The sequence below is a fragment of the Lepeophtheirus salmonis genome, chromosome 14 (assembly GCF_016086655.4).
Source record: "Lepeophtheirus salmonis chromosome 14, UVic_Lsal_1.4, whole genome shotgun sequence".
NCBI classification, from domain to species: Eukaryota; Metazoa; Arthropoda; class Copepoda; order Siphonostomatoida; family Caligidae; genus Lepeophtheirus; species Lepeophtheirus salmonis.
Window position 1 is genome coordinate 26,498,208 of NC_052144.2, and position 23,887 is coordinate 26,522,094.

Below are 23,887 nucleotides of genomic sequence, written 5' to 3' on the forward strand. Positions count from 1 at the left end.
ATGTAATATTTCATTTCTGAGACGGATTACTATGAATAATACCGAGTGGTCCATTAAAATCTGAACAATTTAAATTTTAAACTTCAACAAGATATAATTTATTAATTAACAAAATAATTCCAACTAAATTAATATTATAAATAGATGTGTGTCTGAGCTCTCTTATTCATTAATGTAGCCACCCTTAGCGGCAATGATGGCTTCCAGGCGGCGGCGGAAGGCCTGGCACTCGCTGAGGATCTAGTCCAATGTCACGTCGTCCCAGTGCTGGCTAACAGTGTTTTTGAGGTCCTTGTTGTTTGGATGACGGACACTGAAGACCTTCCCTCAATAGGTGTAGTCCAGAGAGTGGGCATCAGGGCTGTGTAAGTGTTAAAAAGGAGATAATAATAACTCAAAAGAGTCTTGTAACGGAGGAGGTGGGTCTCTTTAGTTGCTGTTGTTAAAAGTGGCATCTCAACCCACACAAACCTCTTTCCAACCAACTTTTTGATAGCTCTCTGGACAGTCTGGTGTAAAATCCTGAGATCTCTTGTATGAGTCCACACGTATTTAAGGAGATTAGTATTGGCTGTTTTCTTAAACTCCTTCGGCTCCAGTTTGGCATTTTTGACAGACATTCTTAACCTCCAACGTTTTGGACTTGCTGATTGCGTAAAAGGTGGCCCTGTAGACGCCCAACTGCTTGGAGTACACCAATGGAAATTCTTCGGTCACGTTCAAGGGTCATTTTCTCGAATTGAACGTAAGGTAGAGACCTCATGTTTTTTTATGATTTAATATATCGAAATATCCATTAATTTTAATTACTCAACCTTCATTAATTATTGAATTAGAGAGTGTTCATATTTAATTGGAACACCCGGTACAGCATACTAAATATAAGTCAAATCCGTTTCCTTGTGAAATTTTCTCGTATATATATATGCATATTCGTGATAAAAATATTTTCAATGCTCTTTTACTATAGGGAATATGTAATCAAGGATTGTTTGATGTAAATCGAATTTGACACCCTCACTCTAATGACTTAATAAATATTGATACTTGAGTCTATATGCATTCATAATTTAAGTACTGAGTGACAAAACTACAAAAATATTGCATGAATGTTACTGACATAATATGATCTAACCGTATGTCCGTACAGTATGCATAGCAACGTTTACATAACAGCTAGACATTCATATAAAACAATTTGAGATTTCGTACAAATCATCATAAAAACAGTATTTGTAAATGACAACTATCTATGGGACATGATCTTTCTTTACTTATAAAAGTTGTTGTTTTTACAAAAACATTTGTATTTTGCGGTATAAAAAAAAAGATTAATAAGGAATAACCTCTTTTTAGTTCATTCATTCCCAATTGAGGTGAACATTTCATTATGAATTACTGGCAAATAGTTTTCCGGCGTAAGACGGTTTATGGAGGGAGCGGAAAATTACATAAACAATGATCTATTCAATTTTTCTCGATAGTTAGACCTCTTCCGTGCGGGTAGGCCAGGTTTAGGATAATAATGCTCTTGTATTTATATGAAATGTATTACCATATACAGATGATTTTTTCAGTGCTAAAATTTTGAAAAATGAGTACCCAATATATAAAATTGAGCATTTTGTATTTAAAGAAAAACACAGTTTTATTAGAATAATTTAAAGTAATTAGGTATTAGAAAGATTTTCTTTGTTAACTTTTTAACTTTGATCTGTATAGGGAGTTTTGAACATACATTAAAGACTGTTCAACGTCCAAATTAGTAGCTGTAGGTAATTTGAAGTTGGTGGGATCTTCAAGAGTCTTGTTAGATGAAGAAATCTCATCAGCACCACCACTAGTTATACGTCCAGCATTTTATATGCTTAGCTATACGGACACATCCTTATTTATCAAACTATAATACCATATTTCCTAAAGGTTGTGTTTTTAAAAAATGCATTGATTTGCTACACTACTTTCCAAATATGTGTTTACCTGAGATAGACGATAAATCCATAGTTTATATTCATATCAAGATTTTATCCGTCATACTTCCTTTTGAAGATCTTATCAAAGTACATTAGTTGCTGATTTATTATGACTTTATAGCTATTTTGACATTAATTAAACAGCTGTTAAAGGGAGCCCCGAATGATGTAGCAAGCTCACCCATATCAATAGATATTGCTCTCCTCAGTCTGATTATGGATACGCTTGTATAAACATGATTTTTTTTATCAAAAATCATTCGATAACTTTTCGCTTTTAAAATTTAAAAATAAAATTAATGGGCCGTTTTTGAAAAAAGCAATATCTTCTGTCGAATTTTCCATTTTTTATTGGCTCAAGAAAAATAAGTTTGAACTTGAATAATTCCTCAACAATTCAAATTTAGAGTAGGGTTTTTATAATTAAAACTATAGCACAGCATTTATTACTAACAAATTATAAATTTTCAGTAAAAAATATTTAAAAACATAAATCATGAATTTCATTTAGGTTTTGGTATGTATTTTCTAGTTGAAATTAGTTATTTTTGTTAAAAAGTAATTTATTTTACAAGGCACATGGAAGTCTAATGAACTTTTGAAAAAAAGTTTTTTATGGAACTATACTTAATTGGTCATTAATATATTTGTGTTATTCACCAAAAATGACTCCTTCCTATTCCAAAAAAGGATACTAATTACTTAGACGCTGTACCTTTTCTACGTATAGCACACACGTTTCTGAACACTCCATTACAAAATTTAGAATAATTTTCGAATTAGTGAAAAAAAAATGAAAGTTATTGTTCTAATATAAAATAAATAAATATAAAAAAACTCATTTTAATAAAATTATTAATATTTTTTACCTCATTTTTCTTAATTTTGCAAACTTTTTCTCTCTATTCTTGAGAATGGACCGATCGATGTCATATTATTTTTTTAAATCTTCTTTAAATTATATTTTATATCAATTGATAATATTTTTCATCACACCATTTTTTCTTTCAGTCAGTTAAATGACTGATAAAAAAAACTGAAGTAATTAAGTATACATATTTAACAAATTTAATATATCGAAATATGAATTAATTTCAATCACTCAACCTTCATTAATTTATTGAATTAGTAAGTGTTCAGATTTCAATGGACCAACCGGTATTCATTACTTTTAGAGAATTTTGATTACTAATTTAAGTATGAGGTTGCTTGTAATACATAACATAAGTTTATATTAAATTTGCAGCCATACAAAATAACTGTCAGACCAAAAATAAAAAAATCTTTTTACGGATTAAACCTAAAATTATAAAGCCTGGTGAGTAAAAAATCCCATTTTACTAACAAAGGGTTAAATAACTATTTAAAATGTAGGGAGGAGCAAGATTAGTTGGTGCACAGGGTAAATTGGCATATTTCAATATTCTAACAAGTTTCTAAAAGGTTTATTTCAACACATTCGTGGAATTGAAAAGTATTTTTTTATTGCATTAAGCAACGGCTCTTTGAAGGTGGTGAGTAAACCCAATTCTTGGCTGTGACTTATTTTATGAATTTACAGCTTCTTAGTAACATTTTCAATATTTTAAGTCTAAATCATAAGAGACGAATTGCACCATAGATGAGACAAGTTGTCATTTCCTTTAGGATAAATATACTTTTTGAGCTTCATCAAGATATATAGGGTATATATTATACAGTTATGGAACAATGTTAAAGTAAATAGAATAAAAATAATGGTAAAAAAATGTGTAACTAGTTTTTTTTTATTATCACTAAAAAAAACTCAACCATAATATTTTTTTATTCACTTATGGGTCAGATAGAGTTGTAGTACTTAGATATAAGTAGACATTTTTGTACTAAAATTGATACATCTGACCTAGGAAATATCTTGGAGAAAATTTACATAAAACTTTAAGTATATTTTCGTTTTTTGGAAATGGTCATCTGAATAATAAATTTGGTTACCCTAAGCTGTTGTCATTATTATTTAACCACCTGAGTAGTAAACTTACTTTCCAACTACATTCAATTATATTCAAAACCTGATTGAGCATTACAGTGTCCTCTTAAAATCTTAAAGACCTTGAATATTTGTTGCGGTGTTATAATTGTAAGTCCTTTTTGGACTACAAGTAGAATTCAGGGTTGACATCGGAGTAGTTCCTCCCTATTTACTTCTTCTCCTCGTACCAGCTGATTGTAGCTGATCAAATAAAGCGTTATGACAGCTATGCTGCTTTTTTCCCAATTATTCTTCAAATTGTCAGGGTTACCATGTTAATTTTCAGTTTCTTTTTTTAATATGCCCAAAATACAAAGGATTTTCATCACTTGGTAGGTATCTCACTATATACAAGTGTTGATAATTTTTTTTCTATACTCAAGTTATCTTCGTCATTTTGTTAATTCGTTTATGCACAATTGGTAGTTACTCTATAAGACACAAAGTTGTCCTACCATGGGTCTCATTGACATTAAAATATACTATGTATTTTTGTCATCTGTTAGTAAGTCTCTTTATTGCCGGCCATATATATTTTGAAAATTGATCTACAAAGGTCCAATAATTTCTTGCAAATATGTAGTTACTCCTAATATCAAAAAGAGAATGTGATAATAAAAATTTGAGTTTTTTTTTTACTTTTTGAGGGAAAAGGTCAAGTTATAGAGTTAAGATGGATGCAAAGAAGAATATTCATTATAACTTTATACATATTACCTTCAAAAAGAAAGAAAAACATGTCCAAAATCATACGATATATGATAGACTCTTACCGGGGGGTCCATTGTAATCTAAACCCTTAACAATTCAATTATCAATTAAGGTTGAGTGATAGAAAGAAGTTAATATTCTGATATATTAAACTATAAGCAATTAGTTACAAAACAAAAAAAAGTTGAACTTACGAACAAGTCGAAAAAATGACACTTGAATGTGATCGAAGAATTTTCATTCGTGCAATCCTTGACGCCGGAAATACTCTGACGGAAGTATTCAAGCAGTTGGGTGTCCTCTCGGTTAGCAAGTCTGAAACGTTGGAGAGGTCGAAGAGCTCTGTCAAAGAGGCCAAACTGTACCCGGAGGTGTTGAAGAAAATTGTCCAGGTCATTCCCTTCAAGTCTATGAGAGCCCATTCAAGAAATATCGGGGTTTGATACCAGACTGTCCTGAGAGCTATCAAAAAGGTGATGGAAAGAGCCTTGTGTGGGTGGAAAGGCTACTTTTGACACCAGCAATGAAAAAAACTCATCTCATCAGTTACAACACTCTTTTGAGATCTTTTGAACTATTTTTTTTTACACTTTTGGCTCACATACACCCCTATGCTAACCCCTTCGACTACACCTTTTGGAAGAATGTCGAGGGGAAGCCTGCAGTGTCTGTCATTCAAACACTGAGGTCTTCAAAGCCACTGTCAGCCAACACTGGGACGCCACGATAGATGACTATATATCTTACGGGTACAGGCCATCCGCTACCTCCTGGAAACCATCATTGGCGCTAAGGTGTATACATTAATAATTAAGAAAGCTCAGGCACTATATATAATAGTAATTTTATTGAAATTATATTGTTAATTAATAAATAATATCCTTTTGAAGTTTAAAATTCAAAGTGTTCAGATTTTAATAAACCACTCGGTATGTCATTATATACTAGGGTGATTTTTTTTTTTTTCGTTTTTTCGAGCTTTGATTGCTGCTTGTTCGTGAAAGTTGTCATATGGTAAGAAAATAACCTGTCCAAAATTTCATTTTTTCTGCGATGTCATCTCTAGGTAGGATATCTTGTTCAAAGTTTTAAAGGAGACAAAATTTCTTTATTTACTCAATACTGATTTAAATACAGCATTAATCATTATTTGACATTCATTAAGTATGATAGACATTGTTCTAACCTGCAAATAATATTATTAAAGTTTATTTCTAAAGCTAACCTATGGAGCAATAGGAGAGAATAACATAAGGTAATTTTTATCGTTCCTTTCTGAAAATATATATATGTATATAAAAAGGATGCACGTTATACGCAGAAATCATCAAATTTTCCTAACTTTTTATCGTTGTTTTGTTCCACAGACAATTTTAGGAAAAAAAAATTAAATACTTTTTATAGGTTAAAAAATGTCTATCAATGTTATTTAATACAAAATAGCTAAAAAATTCATCTTAGTATCTATATTGACTAAGAATAGAGTTGTTTTTTTCTAAATTTTCTTACTTAATCTCTTTTACCAGTTGTATAAGCTAGTTTACTGCCCTTATTATACAGCAAACTCAACTTATAATGTCTAACGACGCATGCACCATAATATACCAACGCTGTTGTAATTTTTGGAGAATCCGACCTATATATTAATTTTATCTCTGGTCAATCCTTTCAAAGGCTTCTACCAAAAAGTAATTAGTGTGTTGGATTCTCGATAACAACAGCTTATCAAACAGTACGGGGCTTAATTGACTTAAATTGGATGAATGTAACACTTCTTATAAAGCATTGAAATAAAGCAAAAAATAAAAAAATATTTTTTTCCTTAACCTAATATAATAAAATAATTAAATACAGGATAAAGGCAAGCCTCTCACAAAAACAACATATAAAAATGAATCTACAAGATATGAAGTCCAATAATCACGGCTTTGTTATTGGAGTGACTCTGAATGACTCATCATTAATAAGACCGATAAATACTACACCTGAAAACATAGTTGAAAAACATATAATTAATAACTTTAGAATAAGAATTAAGTCGTAACTTTAGAAACAGACAAATGTTAGACGAATGATCTGGACTGAATTTTAAAAAAAAACTTTTAATTTGTATACAATTTTGATCTGCCAGTTTCATTACAGTCCATGACATTTTGGTTAACCGTTAATTTTTTTAATTACAACTATATAATTTTTGTGTTAGTAGGGTAATCTTGCTAGCCTATGAGTAGTTCATATACTTACCTACTGTTCTTAAATTAAATTTACCACATCGTTTGTAATACTAAAAATATTTCAGAGTATAACAAAAATACAAAGCAATTTTTTTTGTGTTTGTAGAATCCTTATAGGATTCGGAAGATGTTTCAGAATGTCAAGTAATAGTAATTATAAAACTATTATAAACTAACCGAGGAACCCCATCATACATTGCATCATAAAAATACTCAAACATTAAGATCGTAACATATATTTATTATTGTGGTCTTGTGCCTAATGCATGCATATTGTATATGCAATATTAAAGACCAAAATCACTCTTACTTTTCAATTACTTTTGTATAGCAAAAGTATTTAAAAGAAAAAGAAGTTATATAATGTAGTTTTTGAAGGATATAAGAGTCTTATTTATAACTCTAAAAACTGACTACGTAACATAGACATTATTTACAATCTTTTTATAGCTCATTAGTTTGGTCATTAATGACATCCTGTTCTCAGATATGAATTAAAAATGATTGTTTGATAGTATATACATACTGTGAGATGTCATTTTATTATATAAAGACATAAAAGGTAAAACAAAATAGATTTGTTACTTATTCAACCATGATCACACTAAAAATGAAATATTTATACTGATTAGATGATTTTATTGAGGTTTTCTACCACGAAAGTTTTTCTAAGCTAATGCTTTATAAGAAGTGTTACAATCATCCGATTTAATTCTAGTATGCCCCATTCTGCTTGATGACTTGTTGCCAAGTAGAATCCAACTTCATAATGCCATCCATGTAGAAGCCTTATCCCTATGGGCAAAAAACTTGGAGCAAATTAGTATCCCCAGGCACGTTGGCAATAGACAGGAATAGGTATTAGTCACTTGTTGCTAGGACCGGACTGTAGGGTGGATGTATAAGAACTTCACATCCGAGCTCCTGGAGCTTCTGGCGTGTCATCAAAGATGTGTGTGGACTGGTGTTGTCTTAATGATGTCTTGTCTCCTATTCAAAAATCTGTTCGATCGTCAGCTTCAAACAGTCGAGTTATTCACTATAGAGGAGATAATTGACCGCGAAAAAAAATCCCGGAACCCCTATTGTGCAACACAAACTGAAAAAATATCGGTCCCGTATATTTTTCCAAAATTCCTTGGTCGCTTTTGACGCATTTTCCTTTTCAGTTAGTAAAAATGTAAAATATGGCGTATTTCTTCCTTTGAGACCTCCATACTCGACGCACAATAATTCACGACTGAACTGACCAAGCGCAATACTGTTCGAAAAGAGTTTATTATACAATGACACCTTAACTACTACACTTTATAGTAGGATCTGATGTGACCAATAATGAACAAGAAATACTAACTTTAAAAAAGGAACTGGAAATACGAAATTACTTTTTCCCCGACCTAATAGTTACGTTTCAATTTAATGTCCTGAACAAGTTATTGCATAACTGTAATATCATAAATATCTCACTTTTATGAAGAATTGCTTGAGTTTTTGTCAGTTGTTGATCCCATCTCCCAACCTTTCGGTGAGAAATTAACTGACAATTAGGCAATTATATTATTATCCACAAATTATTTAGTAGTTAAAATATGTTCATATTATATAATTTTTGTTCAACAAATCAACGTTCAGGTCAATAATAAGAAACAAAAGTAGAAAAATCAACAGCTGTCATCTTTTGATGACCTCGAATGACGTATTACTGTAATATGACTATCCTTTATTCAATTAAGTACATAACAGTTCAACAATACCCAACTAATTCCAGACATTTTTTCTCTCTTTTTTTGGAAGAAATGTTGAGAATTATCTTTTTATGGCATGTGTACGCTACGTTCAATGCACTGCTCCATTTCTAGAAGCAAAATAATATAGCTGGTGTGTAATTTACTCAAAGTTAACCATTACAATAGTGAAAAAAAAACAAGGAAATGTCTTTTAATTACGAATCTCCGTTCAGTTTATTGGTAGCTGGTCAGATTTTTTTTTTTTTTCCTACTGTATTTTTTTGCAGGTAATTTTTTTCTAAAACTGAAGCTATACAAAAATAGACTTGGAAAAAAAAATTCCAGCAAAGTTTAATGTTAATGTCAAGTGTGCGCAGACACTTGGAAGAATATCATATTGCTGAAGGGACAGAAATAAATATATATGTATATTTGATGAGGCTTTAATACTATTTAATTATAATTCCCATTCATGCTACGCCGCTTTAAAAGGATAAAATGTTTAATTATTTGCCACGTATTGCAATGATTAACTGTTGATTCTAACAACACTATGCAACAAAATGAAGTTCTTGGAACGCCCGCAGACTGAAACCCATATTTATTAATATTATTTAAGCCATAGAATAAGAATATGACCATTAAAACTTTCAATCCATGAAAGTTTGGCCTTTAAAGCCTTTTTTTTTAAATCAAGTTTGTAGGGTATAACTAAGATTCAGTATATAACCACCAAAATGACACAAAAATCGAGGAAAATGAAGGACCTTACTTAGATGCTAATATCTTTTTTTATTTTTTCTTCGAATGCTTTATATAATAGCTGAACGTATAGACTAGACCTAGCATTTATTAACTAACAAGTAATTAAATTTTTCGTCGGAATATTATTTTAATATACATTCACGCAACCTACCCAGCTTATTATATTCAATATTTTTGATAAATATTATAAACTTAATTGACCATAAATCAATCCAAATCTACCTTTTTTAAAGACAATTTTTTTTAATTGAAATATAAGGTCTATCCTATAAGTTTAGCGAAAATATAAAGCATTTGAAGAAAAAATCAATAAGATATTAGCATCTAAGTAAGGTCCTTTATTTTACTCGATTTTTTGGTGGTTATATACATAATTCATTAAATTATAATCTAGATAACGGAATAAATAATTTAAGGCTTTAAAGGCAAACTTTCGTGAATTGAAAGTTTTAATGGTAATATTCGTGTTCTACGGCTTAAATAATAATAATAAATGTGGGTTTTCTGCGGGCAAAAATGCTGCTGTATTGTGTAATTAATTCATTTCTTAATGAGGACGCTTCAACAATTGGTCTTAATTGACACTCCTCTATCACGAGATTATATTTGACTGTATAATTCTCAAGAATCAAGTTGTGTTTGTCATTGGAGTAAAAACTATCACTAACAAAAGAGCACAAGTACCTGTAAAAAACAATAAGAACAAAATTCACCCAAGAAGTATTTTGAACCTATCAAAATTGCTCTATTTAAATCATTTCTTTCATATTGTTTGCTATTATGTTGAACAAGATATTTGAATAATTTTTTAAAAAGTTTTTTTTTGCACCAAAGCTTAAGGAATAAATGAAAAAATGGATAATAAGAAAATTTATCCACTTAAGGGAATATTTCCAGTCTAGTTTACAATATTTTCTTCTTTTTCATCATTATGGTCTATCCAAGCTGACACATGGATTTTTTTTTAAGTATTCACATCTTTTTTGGGACACACCTTAAGGAATAAAAGCATTATTATTTTTCTTGTTTATTATCTTTACTGCTCCTTAGAGCAGCAGGGTGGTTGTCATGATTTTTGTTACAACGGTCTAATAGCAGTTCGAACCCATTGTTGAAGTATCCTCATAATAAAATGAATCCATTATTAATTAATCAACACTTAAGCATTGCAATTCGTGACAAATGATGAAACATTTAATCTTTTAAAATTGCAGTATGAATAATCATCAAATTTACCTGAGCGGTTTGAAAAGGTTCCGACTTCAACGTGAAGATCAAATCTATCCGTTGACATTTAACACACCAAAGTTTCAGCCATTTTAGAGAGTCAGTTGTTATGTAACAGTTGGTTGAGTTAGTTGATGATAGAGATTTTGAGAAAATAGACTAAATGGAGTATCCAGCTGTCATTAAATATTGTTTTCTGAAAGTGTACACTTTAAATAGATTCAAAAAATAGCAGGCATATAAGGGTTCTGCTTGAAAATTTGAGGTTTATAAATCAATCCAACCCGGAGTAATTGTGCCAAATACAAACAGTGTCTCCTGAAGAATTATTTTGCAGAGAAAAATTGCCAGTATTATTTGAGCGGGTTACAGAGATGGGAGCAACACTGGGAGAAGTGTGTAGAGTTACAAGGTGATAATGTTGAAAAATAAACATTCAGCAAAAATGTTTTGTTTGGTCTGAAACTTTTCGGACGACCCTCCTATTTATTATTTGTTTCAGTGATGTGGCCATTCAGCAAAGTGTCTGTTTGACAAAAGTGGATTAGGCAAAGTGGCTTACGCCAGTAAGGTATTGGACAAGGTGTCCTTGACCAATTCTAATATGGTTTTATTAGAATTATTATTGATTTTATACCGACAAAAATGATAAAACGTAAAGGTAAAGTGATCGAAAGTACTCGTTTGACACAAATAACTTATCTGTTCATTAAAAAAAAGTATAAAAATATGATTACAATTATTTTGAAGTAAACATAAATTGAGTCTGTAATTATTATTATTATGTAACTCTCAATAGTCTTTTTCGCCTTTATATTTATGAGTATTATGTAAAATATATTAAAATCAAACCTAATTGGCAGTTTCTACATGGATTTTTTAACGTCCGTCACATGATTGCAGATACATACTCGATACAGGGGAGTCCACAGGATTACGCATATATATCTTCTTTTTTTTTTTTTGGAGGGGGCCTTTGTTTTTGGATTTTTGAGAATAGCTATAGATTTTCAAAGTTTTTATCCAAAAAATTTGAAATTTAGTTTTTAAATTTTTTTTCCAAAAAGTTTAATTTTTTTGAGAATAACTATGGATTTTTGAAATTTATGTTCAAAAAATTTAATTATTTGTTAACAACTTTAGATTTTTGAATAAAATTACTAAAAAATGTAATTTTTGAGAATAACTATGAATTTTTGAAAAAATTTTTGAATTTTTTTGAATAAAATTTTTGAAAAAATTAATTTTTGAAAATAACTATGAATTTTTGACAAAAATTAATTTTTTTTTCAAGAGCTGTGAAATTCTGATTTTTTTTGTTAAATTAATGGTGAATAGCTGTGTATTTAAATTTCAAATATTACATTGTTTGAAAAAAATTCACTTATTTAATTTTCTAGTAAAAAGCAAAAATTCATTAATTTAGGGGAAGGCTACACCCTCAACCTAGCCCCTGTGTATACCCCTGCGTTACCATAGTGGTAAAACTCAATAGGACTTTAAACGATCATTAAAGTTTAAAACATTGTAAAATGTGATCAATCCAAGCTCAATGCATAGTTTATATCACAAGAAAATGATCCCACGGAGTAATTTAATTTTTTCGATAGAAATTCGACTTCCTCTTAGTATTTACAATCTAAGATATTCAAAGTTTTTTGATTGGATAGAGGGGTCCTTAGTGGCTATTCTTGTAAATCTAACAGTTCCTATATCAGTTATTCCCAATCTTTTTATCACTGCTAAGCACCATAGAATAGTTAATATCTTATGACATATAAAATAGTGTTGAGACTCAGTCCAGCACCGAACTTTTTTATTCGGTCATGTTATAAACAATTTATCTATAAAATCTAGTACAATATTTTTTTTTTTTTGGGGGACCGAACCGAACTTTTCATTTGGACTGATTCCAACCGAACTTTTCCTTTGAACTGATCTAGACCAAATTTTTCTATGAGACCGGTCTAGGATTTCTAGATCGAATACACAACACTAATATAAAATAAGTTCAATCATTTGGTTTATTTATTAATTATGTAATTTTTCGCAAAATACATACTTATATGCCCTCAATAGCTTCATAAATTCCATTTTTGAGGTCTTGAATTGACGCTGGGCTGTTGGCGTAGACCAGACCTTATCTGCATCCTCAACGTGCATTTTATCATTGGACCTTACTTTTTCGAAAATGATGCTGGAGCTACATTTACGGTGAATAAATTGCGCTATTGAGATATGATTAATTATTTTTTATGGCCGGAATTGGATAATATTGATCTAGACAAGGTTTCAAAAAAATGGCGCTACGTGCCACACAAGCAACTAAACCATGGTTCTTTTACGGAAAAGTTTTTAGGAATGTATAATCTCTCGAAGAGGTGATCGCTATTGGCCACCGATATCTTGTGATTTAACACCTTGCGACTTCTTCCTTTGAAACCACGTGAAAAATAAGATCTATGCCAACAGCCAAGCGTTGATTCAAGACCTCAAATATGGAATTCGTGAAGCTGTTGAGGGCATGTAACAGCCACTTTGCGATTAGGTGATGGAAACTTTCATAAAAAGGATACTGTCCTATAAGTGTAGATATGGCATCCATTTAGCTTTTTGTTTTCCATTATTAATGTCATACCTTTTTCTTGAGATTGAAATTATCATTCCATCATTTATCTCAAAAAAAAAATTCTTTGAATATCAAAATAATACCTCTTATTGGAAAACACTTTAGTTTACATTCATTCCAAAAAATTGAATACATAACTCATAATTGATAGAAATAAGGGAGTTGAAATATTGAACTGCGTGTACATATTAAGGTTGGGACGATACGCTAAACCCATGGTTCGGTACACACCGCAGTACACCCTTCAGGGTACGCGGTTTGGTACAGTATAATACTAAAATGTTTTTTAATAGAAATAATCAAGTTTATAATTTTGTTCGATATTTTACTCTTTAATAGTTTATTTTCTGTACAAATAAATTATTCTTAAATATATTTAACTTTTCAGAAAAAAAAAGATTGATATAAAATATACACGGCTTATATGAATGTATATATTTTTTTCCAAAATAAATGAGCATGTCTACATTTTCTGGTAATAAACCAGACCGATTAGCAGACACAATATCCCCTCCTGTCGAAAAAATTATTTTGCTTGATACAGATGTACCTGTAGTTACGAGGTATCGTGAATCTTACTTTGAAAAATGGGAAAATTAATTTAAATTATCTTCCACCATACCACTAGGTTTTTGTCAACTCGGGTGTATTTTATCCTTTTTGTATAAGCAAATACAGAAACTATTTCTTATATAAAAATATGCTTATAGATTAAAATCTTACCAAATATTATATAACATGTTATTACATATACCGTACCCATGATAAAAACGTACTGAACCGAACTACGTTACAACACCGTACCGTAACAGTCTTATTTTTATATGAAGTTAAAAATAAAATTAGGAATGGCTCCTTTTCTTGATTTTTGTTCAAAATTATGTTTATATTGACGCAATACATAACAGGTAGGCTGAAAAATTTGTAGATTAACATAGTAAAACACATTTACTTGGAAAAATTATATTTATTTATTCGATTTAAGTACCTTGAGGGCTAAACAAGGATTATAGAGGACATACCATTTTCCAATGCCATTTTTATACTACGATTTCTCTTTATTATGATCTTTGTTACCTCCAACGTGCATTCTTTTGAGGTTTGCAAATAAGAAAATTCACACAGAGGTATATCTAGATAATACGGTGAGAATTCGTAGCCTAACCCCTGCAACTTTGGCATTGTTTTCAGTTATTTGTGACACGATGCATTGTTTTCATGAAACAACACTTTTTTTCCCTTCAAATGGGCGTATTTTTTCGTGATTTTATCTTTCAAACGCTCCAACAGTTCGTTTTTGATGGATTGCCCCTTTTTGCGGCAATCAATAAATATTATACAATGCACATCTCAGAATACTGATGCTGTAAACTTGCCAAACGACCTGTTGCGTCTTTCCGCGCGTTGGATTTGGTTCATCGCGTGCATTCGACTAAGATTACTGTCGATTGGACTCTGAAGTATGTATACTATAGGAGCCACGTTTTATCCAAAGTCAAATACCGTCTTAAAAAATCATTTTTTTTACGTAAAATAAAATAATTTTATATATAATTTCATATTATGGAATGATTTATGAATTATTGTTGAACTTTTTATCCCGTATGAACCTAGTTTGTATAGGTTGATTCATGATATTTTGGACCAAATTACATATATATATATAGCCAGGAAGATGAATATCATATGTTTTTAATTATATAAATCTAAGTTTACAATAACTTCTGTCAATGGGGCATGAGCAATTTTTAAAAAAAAATGATACCGCTAGGGGATGCAATCAATTGAGCCCTGTTCATATAAGCAAATAGAATGAGAAACTACAGTTCAAGATTAATAGAAATACAATGTTATACCATAAGGCTTTTCCAACGGATGTTTGACTTCCACCTTGCCTTTTTAATACAGTGGTACTCGGACTCAAATAATTTCTAGTATAAAATGTTGTTAATAATTGTTGTTATACTCCAAATTCTGATAATTCTCAAAAGATCGATTCTTGCCGATTGGGATGCACCGGTATACCCCTAGAAAATACATTATTAAACTTTTTTTTCATTAAATTTTGTCAATGTTAGGAAGTGGACATGTGCTAATGTATGTATTGGGTCAATTGAAAACCTAAAAGCCCCTTCTTCCCATGTCAGTTCGTGTCATAAATATAACCATAATTAATTAGTCAAATATTTTATTGGCTGAATAAATATTGATTTTGTTTTGTTAGAGACTCTAACTTAGAAATGAGATTAATTGTTTTTCAAATATAGTATACATAATCCTACATAGTATGAAAGTAGTTTATGTGTGATGTACGTTAGCCTAATAAATAAAGATACAAACGTATTTATTTCAATAACAGAGACAGATACAGATTTTAGGCATAAAAAAAGTTGTTTATAATTTTAACTTTACATAAGGCTATGTTAAATTCTGATAAGACCATATTACTGGACTCTGGAGTCAAGTTTGATTTTTAGCTAATTAATTAATTTTTTTATTAAACAAGATGGATTCCCCGTGTCTCAAGGTTTTTTTATGGTATGCGTTTTCGATTCGAAAGTACAAAAAAAAAAAAAAATATTATTATATCAACAGAAAAAGGGAGAACGTATATTGAATACAAATTAAAAAAGGGAATTAGAAAGAGGATAAGCGAGTTAATCTTAATATGTATCTTAAACAGTAGTAGGTCAAAACTATGACATCTCATTCCAGACATTTTCCGCCCAGATATTTACCCCACCAAACTAACACCTAGGAATCCTAACAAACCTCCATCGAGATATCAAAATTTGGAACTATTTTGGGTAACTCGGAATCCCAAAATGGGTTTAAACCGACTGCCACCATTTACTCCCCATTTACACCCCGAAAGGCCCCCAAAATTTGAAGCTGGTTCGGTTTACATTTTGTTTTGGGAATCATCGGTACCTTCATGCAGCCCCAACTTCCTGGAAATAAATAGAAGTGTTGCGAGTGGCCTTTGAAGATCTGATGGTGGAAGGTTTCAACCCTTTTTGGGACCCGGCGATACAGGAAAACATACCAACTTTCTTGGTATAAATGGGGTGGGGTTGGGGGGTGAGAAGCCATTACTGTTGTTTATATAAGGGGGGAAAGTATCTTGTGGAAATGTCTGCTGACTAAATGCTGCAACACCTGAAAAAAAAATATCATAAAATATATGGAGCCATCCATTTTTTGGCCCTTCTAACATCCCAATATTTCTCTCAGTATACGTGTTTTGTTCAATGACAGCCTTACTAAACAGATTAAAAATAACCAATACTCCTCAAAAAGTGTAAGGGGCACCTCCCAAAACATACAAACTATCCATGGGCCCACAGGTTGTCGTAAAATACAGAACAAAAATCCAAAACAGCTCCAACATTTGGCTTGTAAATGAAGGGTTTTGAGGGGCTCTTAATGGTTCTTTAAATAGTGGAGGTGAGTTTCATCCCAATTTAGAGCGAGGCCGTATCCGAAAACTGCCCCAACATTTAGGTTGTACAACGGATTGGGAGGGGCACTTACTAGTATTTTATATAGGGTTGGGGGGGGTATGTTTCAGGTGGGAAATATTAGATTGGGATATATTGTAACACCATTTTGAGAGCCCCTTATTTATATTCTACGATCGACGTTGTATCGGTCAGCGTTCAGTCAACGCACCATCTTAAACAAAGAATATATATAAAGAACTTTACCTGTTCTTTATAAATATTATTTGATCTTAAATCTTCATTATGGTTGATGAAGGAACATTGCAAGTGAGCAATTGCAATGACAATATATAAATCAAAGTCAGTATTTTCACATGGTCAATTATATTTTAGATTTTCAAAAGTGTCAAAAGGGGCGTGCAGGTTTGATAATATTAAATAATAAAATAAAAAAATCTTTTCAATTTTTCATTGGTGTCTTTAAAATAGCGTGTTATTTCTAGTATATATATTAACTAGGAGGTGTCTTCAGTTAGAATCTGTGTGTGAATTTACAATGAAAGAATAATTATAATGTATTTGGTCAAAATACGTTGTTAAAATCGATTAATTTCTTCTCGTAAAGAGTCAAATATTTTGTTCTTCGTCAAACTAAGGGAATTTAAGTAGATTGATAATTATTCATTAATGGTAACAAATTCAAATAACAGGATGTTCAAACAAAGAATTTAAATACATATGCATATATTATCAATAAGACTCAAATCCTTGTTTAACACATTTTATGACCATTAACTGTACCTTATTTCAAGGTAAAGTAAATATTAATATCAAGCAAATATGAACAATTGAAACTAAAAAATGCCAATAAATTAATTGGCTGAACATCTTTTTTGTTAAATTTTTAAAATGAATTATTACTTTGCAGATGTATTTGATGAAATATGGCTACATGGACAACATGAGTAACTCCAAATCCGCTCCATTACTATCTCCAGACTTTTTAAAAGATCACATCATGGATTTCCAGGGATTTGCTGGCTTAAATCAAACAGGAGAATTAGATCCTCTTACAGTGGAGTATATGAAAATGCCTCGATGTGGAGTCAAGGATAAGGTCGGAAAGGGAAGTTATGCCAAAAGACGACGACGGAAGCGCTATGTTCTTCAAGGAAGTCGTTGGAGAGTTAGAGATCTTACTTATAAAATTAGTAAATATCCTTCTTCAAGTCGTTTGAGTCGGAGTCAAGTCGATAATGACATAGCTGAGGCTCTTAAAGTTTGGTCTGACTACACAGAGCTCACTTTTACTCAAAAAGAAAGTGGGAAGGTTCATATTGACATTAGGTAAAGAGAAACTGACTTTAGGAGAATATGTTTTTCTCCTCCATTTCATGTCTCCATTATTAGAGGCGTCCGCAAGATTATATATGTTTTTAGGGCGGGTGGGGGGAAGGGGGGCTTCATATTTCTATTTTTTGAAAAACAAATCAAAAATATCCATAACTATTCACCAAAAATTAAATTTTTGAAAAAAAAATTCAAAAATGCAGTTATTTAAAAAAAAACTTTTTGGAAAATTTAATTGAAAAATTTTATGGAACGAAACTTCAAAAATTAAATTTCAAATAATAATTTTTTGCAAAAAAAATCCAAAAATTCATAGTTATTTACAGAAAATTAATTTTTTTGGAAAGAAACTACAAAAATTAAATTTCAAATAATAATTTTTTGGAAAAAAAAATTATGCAAAAATCCATTGTTATTCACAGAAATTAAATTTTTTGGAAAGAAAACTTCAAAAATTAAATTTCAAATAATAATTTCTTGGAAAAAAATTGCAAAAATCCATAGTTATTTACAAAAACTTAAATTTTTCGGAAAAATTCCATTTCAAATTTTTAACTTTTTGGAAGTTTTTGTAAAAAGAAAAAAATCTTTAATTGGGACCCCCTCCCCAATAAAAGAATTTTTGCTTGAACGCTTTAATTTTGGCCACTAACGATTTGCCGGAAGTTGAGTTCCCCTGATGCTGGAATTGGGTTTTCCAATGAGGTATACATCACTGTGGAAGGATTTAATACTTTTGTTCGTATTTCCACAGACGCATCCGGTTTACTTATCTCGCTTACCACTTTTCCGCTCCGAAGTTCTTATCCACATGACATATCTCAATTGTTCACTGATATTCATATATACTAGAGTAACCTAGTTCATAATCTGAACATTCAACTTTTTTTTTGTTGTGGGTATGATACATAAATTTATTGGGTACTCTATTATTAGCCATTGCGAAGCTACAGTGAAAAGAATACAAATAATCACGGGTTTTTTGCCTTTTTTTAAAGCCACGAATATTACATTTTCAATGCCAATGCGGAAGGCATAACCGCGGTCCAAAATCCAAAGGACTGGTATATTCAGTTCTTATAAAGCTTGGAGAATGGGGAAAGTGAAATATTAAAAGGTTTGAAGAAAAAGTTAAAATTTGAACAGGTTTATCCTACAGCCCACCACGGCGGACGCCCCTGCCTATATATTTGAACATTTATTCTACTTTCATTCTTACAGATTTGACAGACGGGAGCATGGAGATGGTGATCCTTTTGATGGGGCAGGAGGAACACTGGCCCATGCATTCTTTCCTGTGTATGGAGGGGATGCTCACTTTGACGATGACGAGAATTGGAGTTCTGAGAGTTTAATAGGAACTAATTTAGTTCAAGCTGCTGCTCATGAGTTTGGACATTCCTTAGGACTCTCACATAGTAAAACTCATGAAGCACTGATGGCTCCTTTTTATCGAGGCTACGATCCCAAATTGAAATTAGATGGGGATGACATAAAAGCTATCGAGGTATATTTTTAATCCCTCAATAGATTTTAAACCCCTACTTTATATTGTGCTTGTCATTTATTTCAGACACTTTATGGGAAGAGGAAGGAAAAAACTCCACCTACAACAGTTCAATCTGTGACCCCTCCCTTTGACGTTCCCCGCTTTGGAATTTCTGATCGAGATGAAATCTGCAGCGATTCTAAAATTGACTCCATCATAACAACGAAAAATAAACAGACCTATGCATTCAAGGGTTCAAAGTATTGGAAATTAACAGATGATTCCATAGCAGAGGGTTATCCTCGAAGGATAAGCAGTGATTGGGAAGGATTACCACCTGATTTGGATGCAGGCTTTACTTGGACAAACGGAAGGACGTATTTCTTTAAAGGATCCAAATATTGGAGATTTACAAATCAAAATATGGACGAAGGATATCCAAAACTTATTTCCAAGGGTTTTGTAGGGATTCCGAATAATGTGGATGCATCTTTTGTTTGGAGTGGAAATGGGAAAATTTACTTTTTCAAGGTAAGAATCCTCCTTTCATGGGGATTAGAAAGTGCTAATGATATATCTATGTATTAGGGAAGTAAATATTGGAGATTTGATCCCGAGGCGAGGCCTCCCGTTAAGGAGTCGTACCCTAAACAGATTTCAAACTGGGAAGGCATTCCAAACGACTTAGATGACGCTCTAATGTATTCCAATGGTTATACATATTTCTTCAAGAACGGAGAGTACTGGCGGTTTTAATGATAGGAAGTTTCAAGTATACTAACTTTAAATCTCTTGCATTATGTGTTTCTATCTCCTTATTCTTTCACAGGTCGATAGAACAAATCCTCCTTTTCCTCGACCAACAGGACGATGGTGGTTCGGATGTCCGGAATCTACAGATATTGACGATAAAGGTAAAAATTCTTCTTCTGATGATTCAGACGGTGAAGGAATTCAAAATGATGCTCCTTTTCTCGGTGATAGTTCCAAGAAATCCCATCCCAAAAGTAATACGGGTATTGGTTTATTATGGACCAAGTCTTGGGAGAACGTTTGGAGGAGATTTAAAAACATTCTAGTATACTAAAATGATCCAATTTTCTTCTTCTTTTCTCTCTCTCTCTCTCTCTTTAAAAGAAAGGCCTATATAATTCAACAATTGATTTATAATATATATCAATGATCTTAATCATTTGCAGCTCCTTTTTCTAACTCTTTTAGTAATTCAAAGTAGTTTATATATTTATTTCCTTCATTTGGGCTCTTAATTTTCCTGCTTCTATTATCATAATCTAGAAGAGAGGCAGTGCAGTGCAGTCTCTCTATCTCTAATTTTATATGCATTGCTTCTTATAAATCTTTGATAAATTATTTATATATATTTAAGTAACATAACATCCCAAATGTTATTTTTCCAAACCTATATATTGACAATTTTTTTTTTCCAATTGATTTTATCTTTCCCTTTGTCAAATTTATTTTCATAAATAACAATTATTTCTTGTCTTTCATTGTCCCTATTAAAAAATTGTTGTTATAAAATGTTACAATAGAGAATAATATATTTTGTTATTAGTAACATTTGCTTAATAAACATTGAGTTAAACAATAAAGGCTTTGTTCAATGAAGGACTTCTAAGGGGATTACTTGCATGCTTAGTCAGCTTAATGAGGAAAAGGTGAGAAGTCTTACTTGTATAAAAACTCTATGTGACAAAGAAATCTTTTAAACTCATTTTTATGTGACATTATCATCAATAACCGAAATGGTTCATTTTGAATCCTTCCTTTATTGGTTATTTGTTAACCATATAAAAATGATTTTGAAAAGTAATTAATTATACTTTTGATGCACAAACGACGATAATTAACAATAATAAGTATATGTTACATATCAATAAATAGAGTTGAGTAATATGTAATGAAAAAAATAGTTTCAAGAATTAGAAAAGAAAAAACGGTTGTTCGTATGCTCTAACTTCTTTTTTATTCATTATTTCATAGGTCGTCGTAGTGTTAGTATCTCCCACTGAAAGAAGAATTATCACCTATCTTTTGTGTAAATTATTTTAAAAATGCATAATTAAGTATATATATGAATTTAAATAGGATTATTATATTTTCTCTGCACTAATTATATTGTAAGTGTAGAATTTTTATTTCTTTATAGCAAGAATTTATTTTCTCCCCCACAAAAAAAAAAAATCACATTAACAAAGGTCTTAATTCGATCAAGTATACCGAGAGGTCCATTTAAATCTGAACACTTACTAATTCAATAATTGACGGAGGTTGAGTCATTGAAATTAATTCATATTTCGATATATTAAAGCATAAGCAATTAGTTACAAAACAGAACAAACCTGAACTCTCTAGTTAAAGTACTAGTCGAGAAAATGACACCTGAGCTTGATCGACGAAAATTTCCCTTCGCAAATTCCAAGTAGTTGGGCGTCTCAAGGACAATCGTCTACGCCGTCAGCAAGTCCAAAACGTTGGAGAGGAAGAAGGGTTCCATCAAAAAAGCAAAAATGGATCCGGAGGAGTTAAGGAAAACAGCCCAGGCCAATCCTCTCAAGTCCACGAGGGACATACAAAAGATCTTGGAGTTTTACACTAGAATGTGCAGAGAACTTTCAAAAAGTGGGTGGAAAGAGTCCTGCGAGGGTGGCGATGCCACTTTTGACACCAGCAATGAAAGAACCCCATCTCCTCCGTTGCAAGACTCTTTTGAAGGAGTTTTTTTGACAATTTTGGTCCCCCTACAGACCTGATGCCAACCTCTTTGATTACATATTTAGGGTACATGTCTTGAGGAAGGCCTGAAGTGCCCATCATCCAAAAACCGAGGTCGTCAAAGCCACTGTCAGCCAGAACTGGGACACCATGACCAAAGACATCATCTGCAGCGGGTGACAGGCATTCCACCACCGCCTGAAACCATTATTGCCGCTAAGAGTGGCTACATTAATGATTAAGAGAGCTCAGACAACCGTCTATTTATTATATTAATTTTGTTGACGCTATATTGTTAATTAATAAATTAAATTTTGTTGAAGCTTAAAAATCGAAGTGTTCAGATTTTAATGAATCACTTGCTACCATATGTCTCACTCTAGTCTTCTCCTAGCTCTTTTCTTTTTCCCTTACATACTACTCAACTTTACTAATAAACAATAATATAGAATAAGGAGAGGTTTAATAACTCTCATTTCAAAAAAGTACCGTGTTTTTTTCATATGGAATGTAATTAATTACAAATATTTATTATCTTATAAAGCTTAATTTTGTTCCTTCTTAAATACGCTTTTTATTTTTCAGAGTAAAAGATTAAGAGCCACATACTACATAGAAAGTTTACGAGTATTGATTCTTTTTTTACACCCAAGAAACACCCATCAAAAGTGAGTTAGTACAAGGAACTTTTTGAAATCAAATTATAACTTTTATCAAAAGGATAGACAAACTTCCAACTTCTGATAGCATATATAATTAAATTCATGTTCCGTATTAAATAGTATCTTATATATATATATTATTTTTTTTCTTTTTTCAATAGATTCAGGAGAGAACGACATTCGAATCTTGGGGTCTTCTTCTCCTTGTGCCAGATTCCTTCCTACCATTTACAGTATGATAATTCTGTTTGTCATCATTACCAAACCAATTACTGAATATTTTATTTAATGATCATTATTTCCATTAGTTTTGTATTTAATTCTAAATAATAAATTGTATTTAAACGGGTTATATGCTCATTGTTTCAAATTTAGAAGTTGGGATATTCTCATGAGTTTGGAAGGTATACATGCATAAGAGATTTATAGGTTATTTTTGGTTAAAATAGATGTTTCTTTGGAATTTTTTAATCAAAATATGTAATGTGCATTACTATAACATGGATTTTCTGTTGGAATAATGATGGAATCATGCCTTAAAATTTCAATGCATACACCAACAAAATCTCACTATATAATGAATTTGAATCAGAGAAAGTAAATAATCAAATTAGTATAATAAGAATAGCAAAAATGAATTAACACGGCAACGATTTGAGTAGAAAAATTACTAATCACTTATTAGTTGTAATTATTATTAGACATGGATTATTCATGCAAGAAAATACTAATGGATTGACGAAAAAGCATAATATGATGTACAGGCATAACTTCATCATTAATTCAACAGAAAACAAGCATTTAATGTATTTTAAAGTAATAAATATTACATATTTTGATTTAGAACATTCATCGGGAACATCAATTTCAACCCAAAATAAACAAAAAATGACGAATAAAACTAATTTGTTTATATGTTAATGCGAAATATCT

General features: G+C 31.2%; 1 protein-coding gene across 1 annotated transcript in view; it reads left to right on the forward strand.

The window, feature by feature from the left end:
* The window catches only part of LOC121129741 (stromelysin-3-like), a 49,316-nt gene extending 26,010 nt beyond the window's left edge, over positions 1-23,306 (forward strand). Inside the window, 7 exon segments of the mRNA XM_071893590.1 lie at positions 17,646-18,064; positions 19,289-19,574; positions 19,641-20,087; positions 20,145-20,306; positions 20,308-20,328; positions 20,386-20,470; positions 23,116-23,306. Coding sequence (XP_071749691.1) covers positions 17,646-18,064; positions 19,289-19,574; positions 19,641-20,087; positions 20,145-20,306; positions 20,308-20,328; positions 20,386-20,470; positions 23,116-23,243 — 1,548 coding nt within the window. The 3' untranslated portion in view covers positions 23,244-23,306.
* The last annotated feature ends 581 nt before the right edge of the window (positions 23,307-23,887 follow it).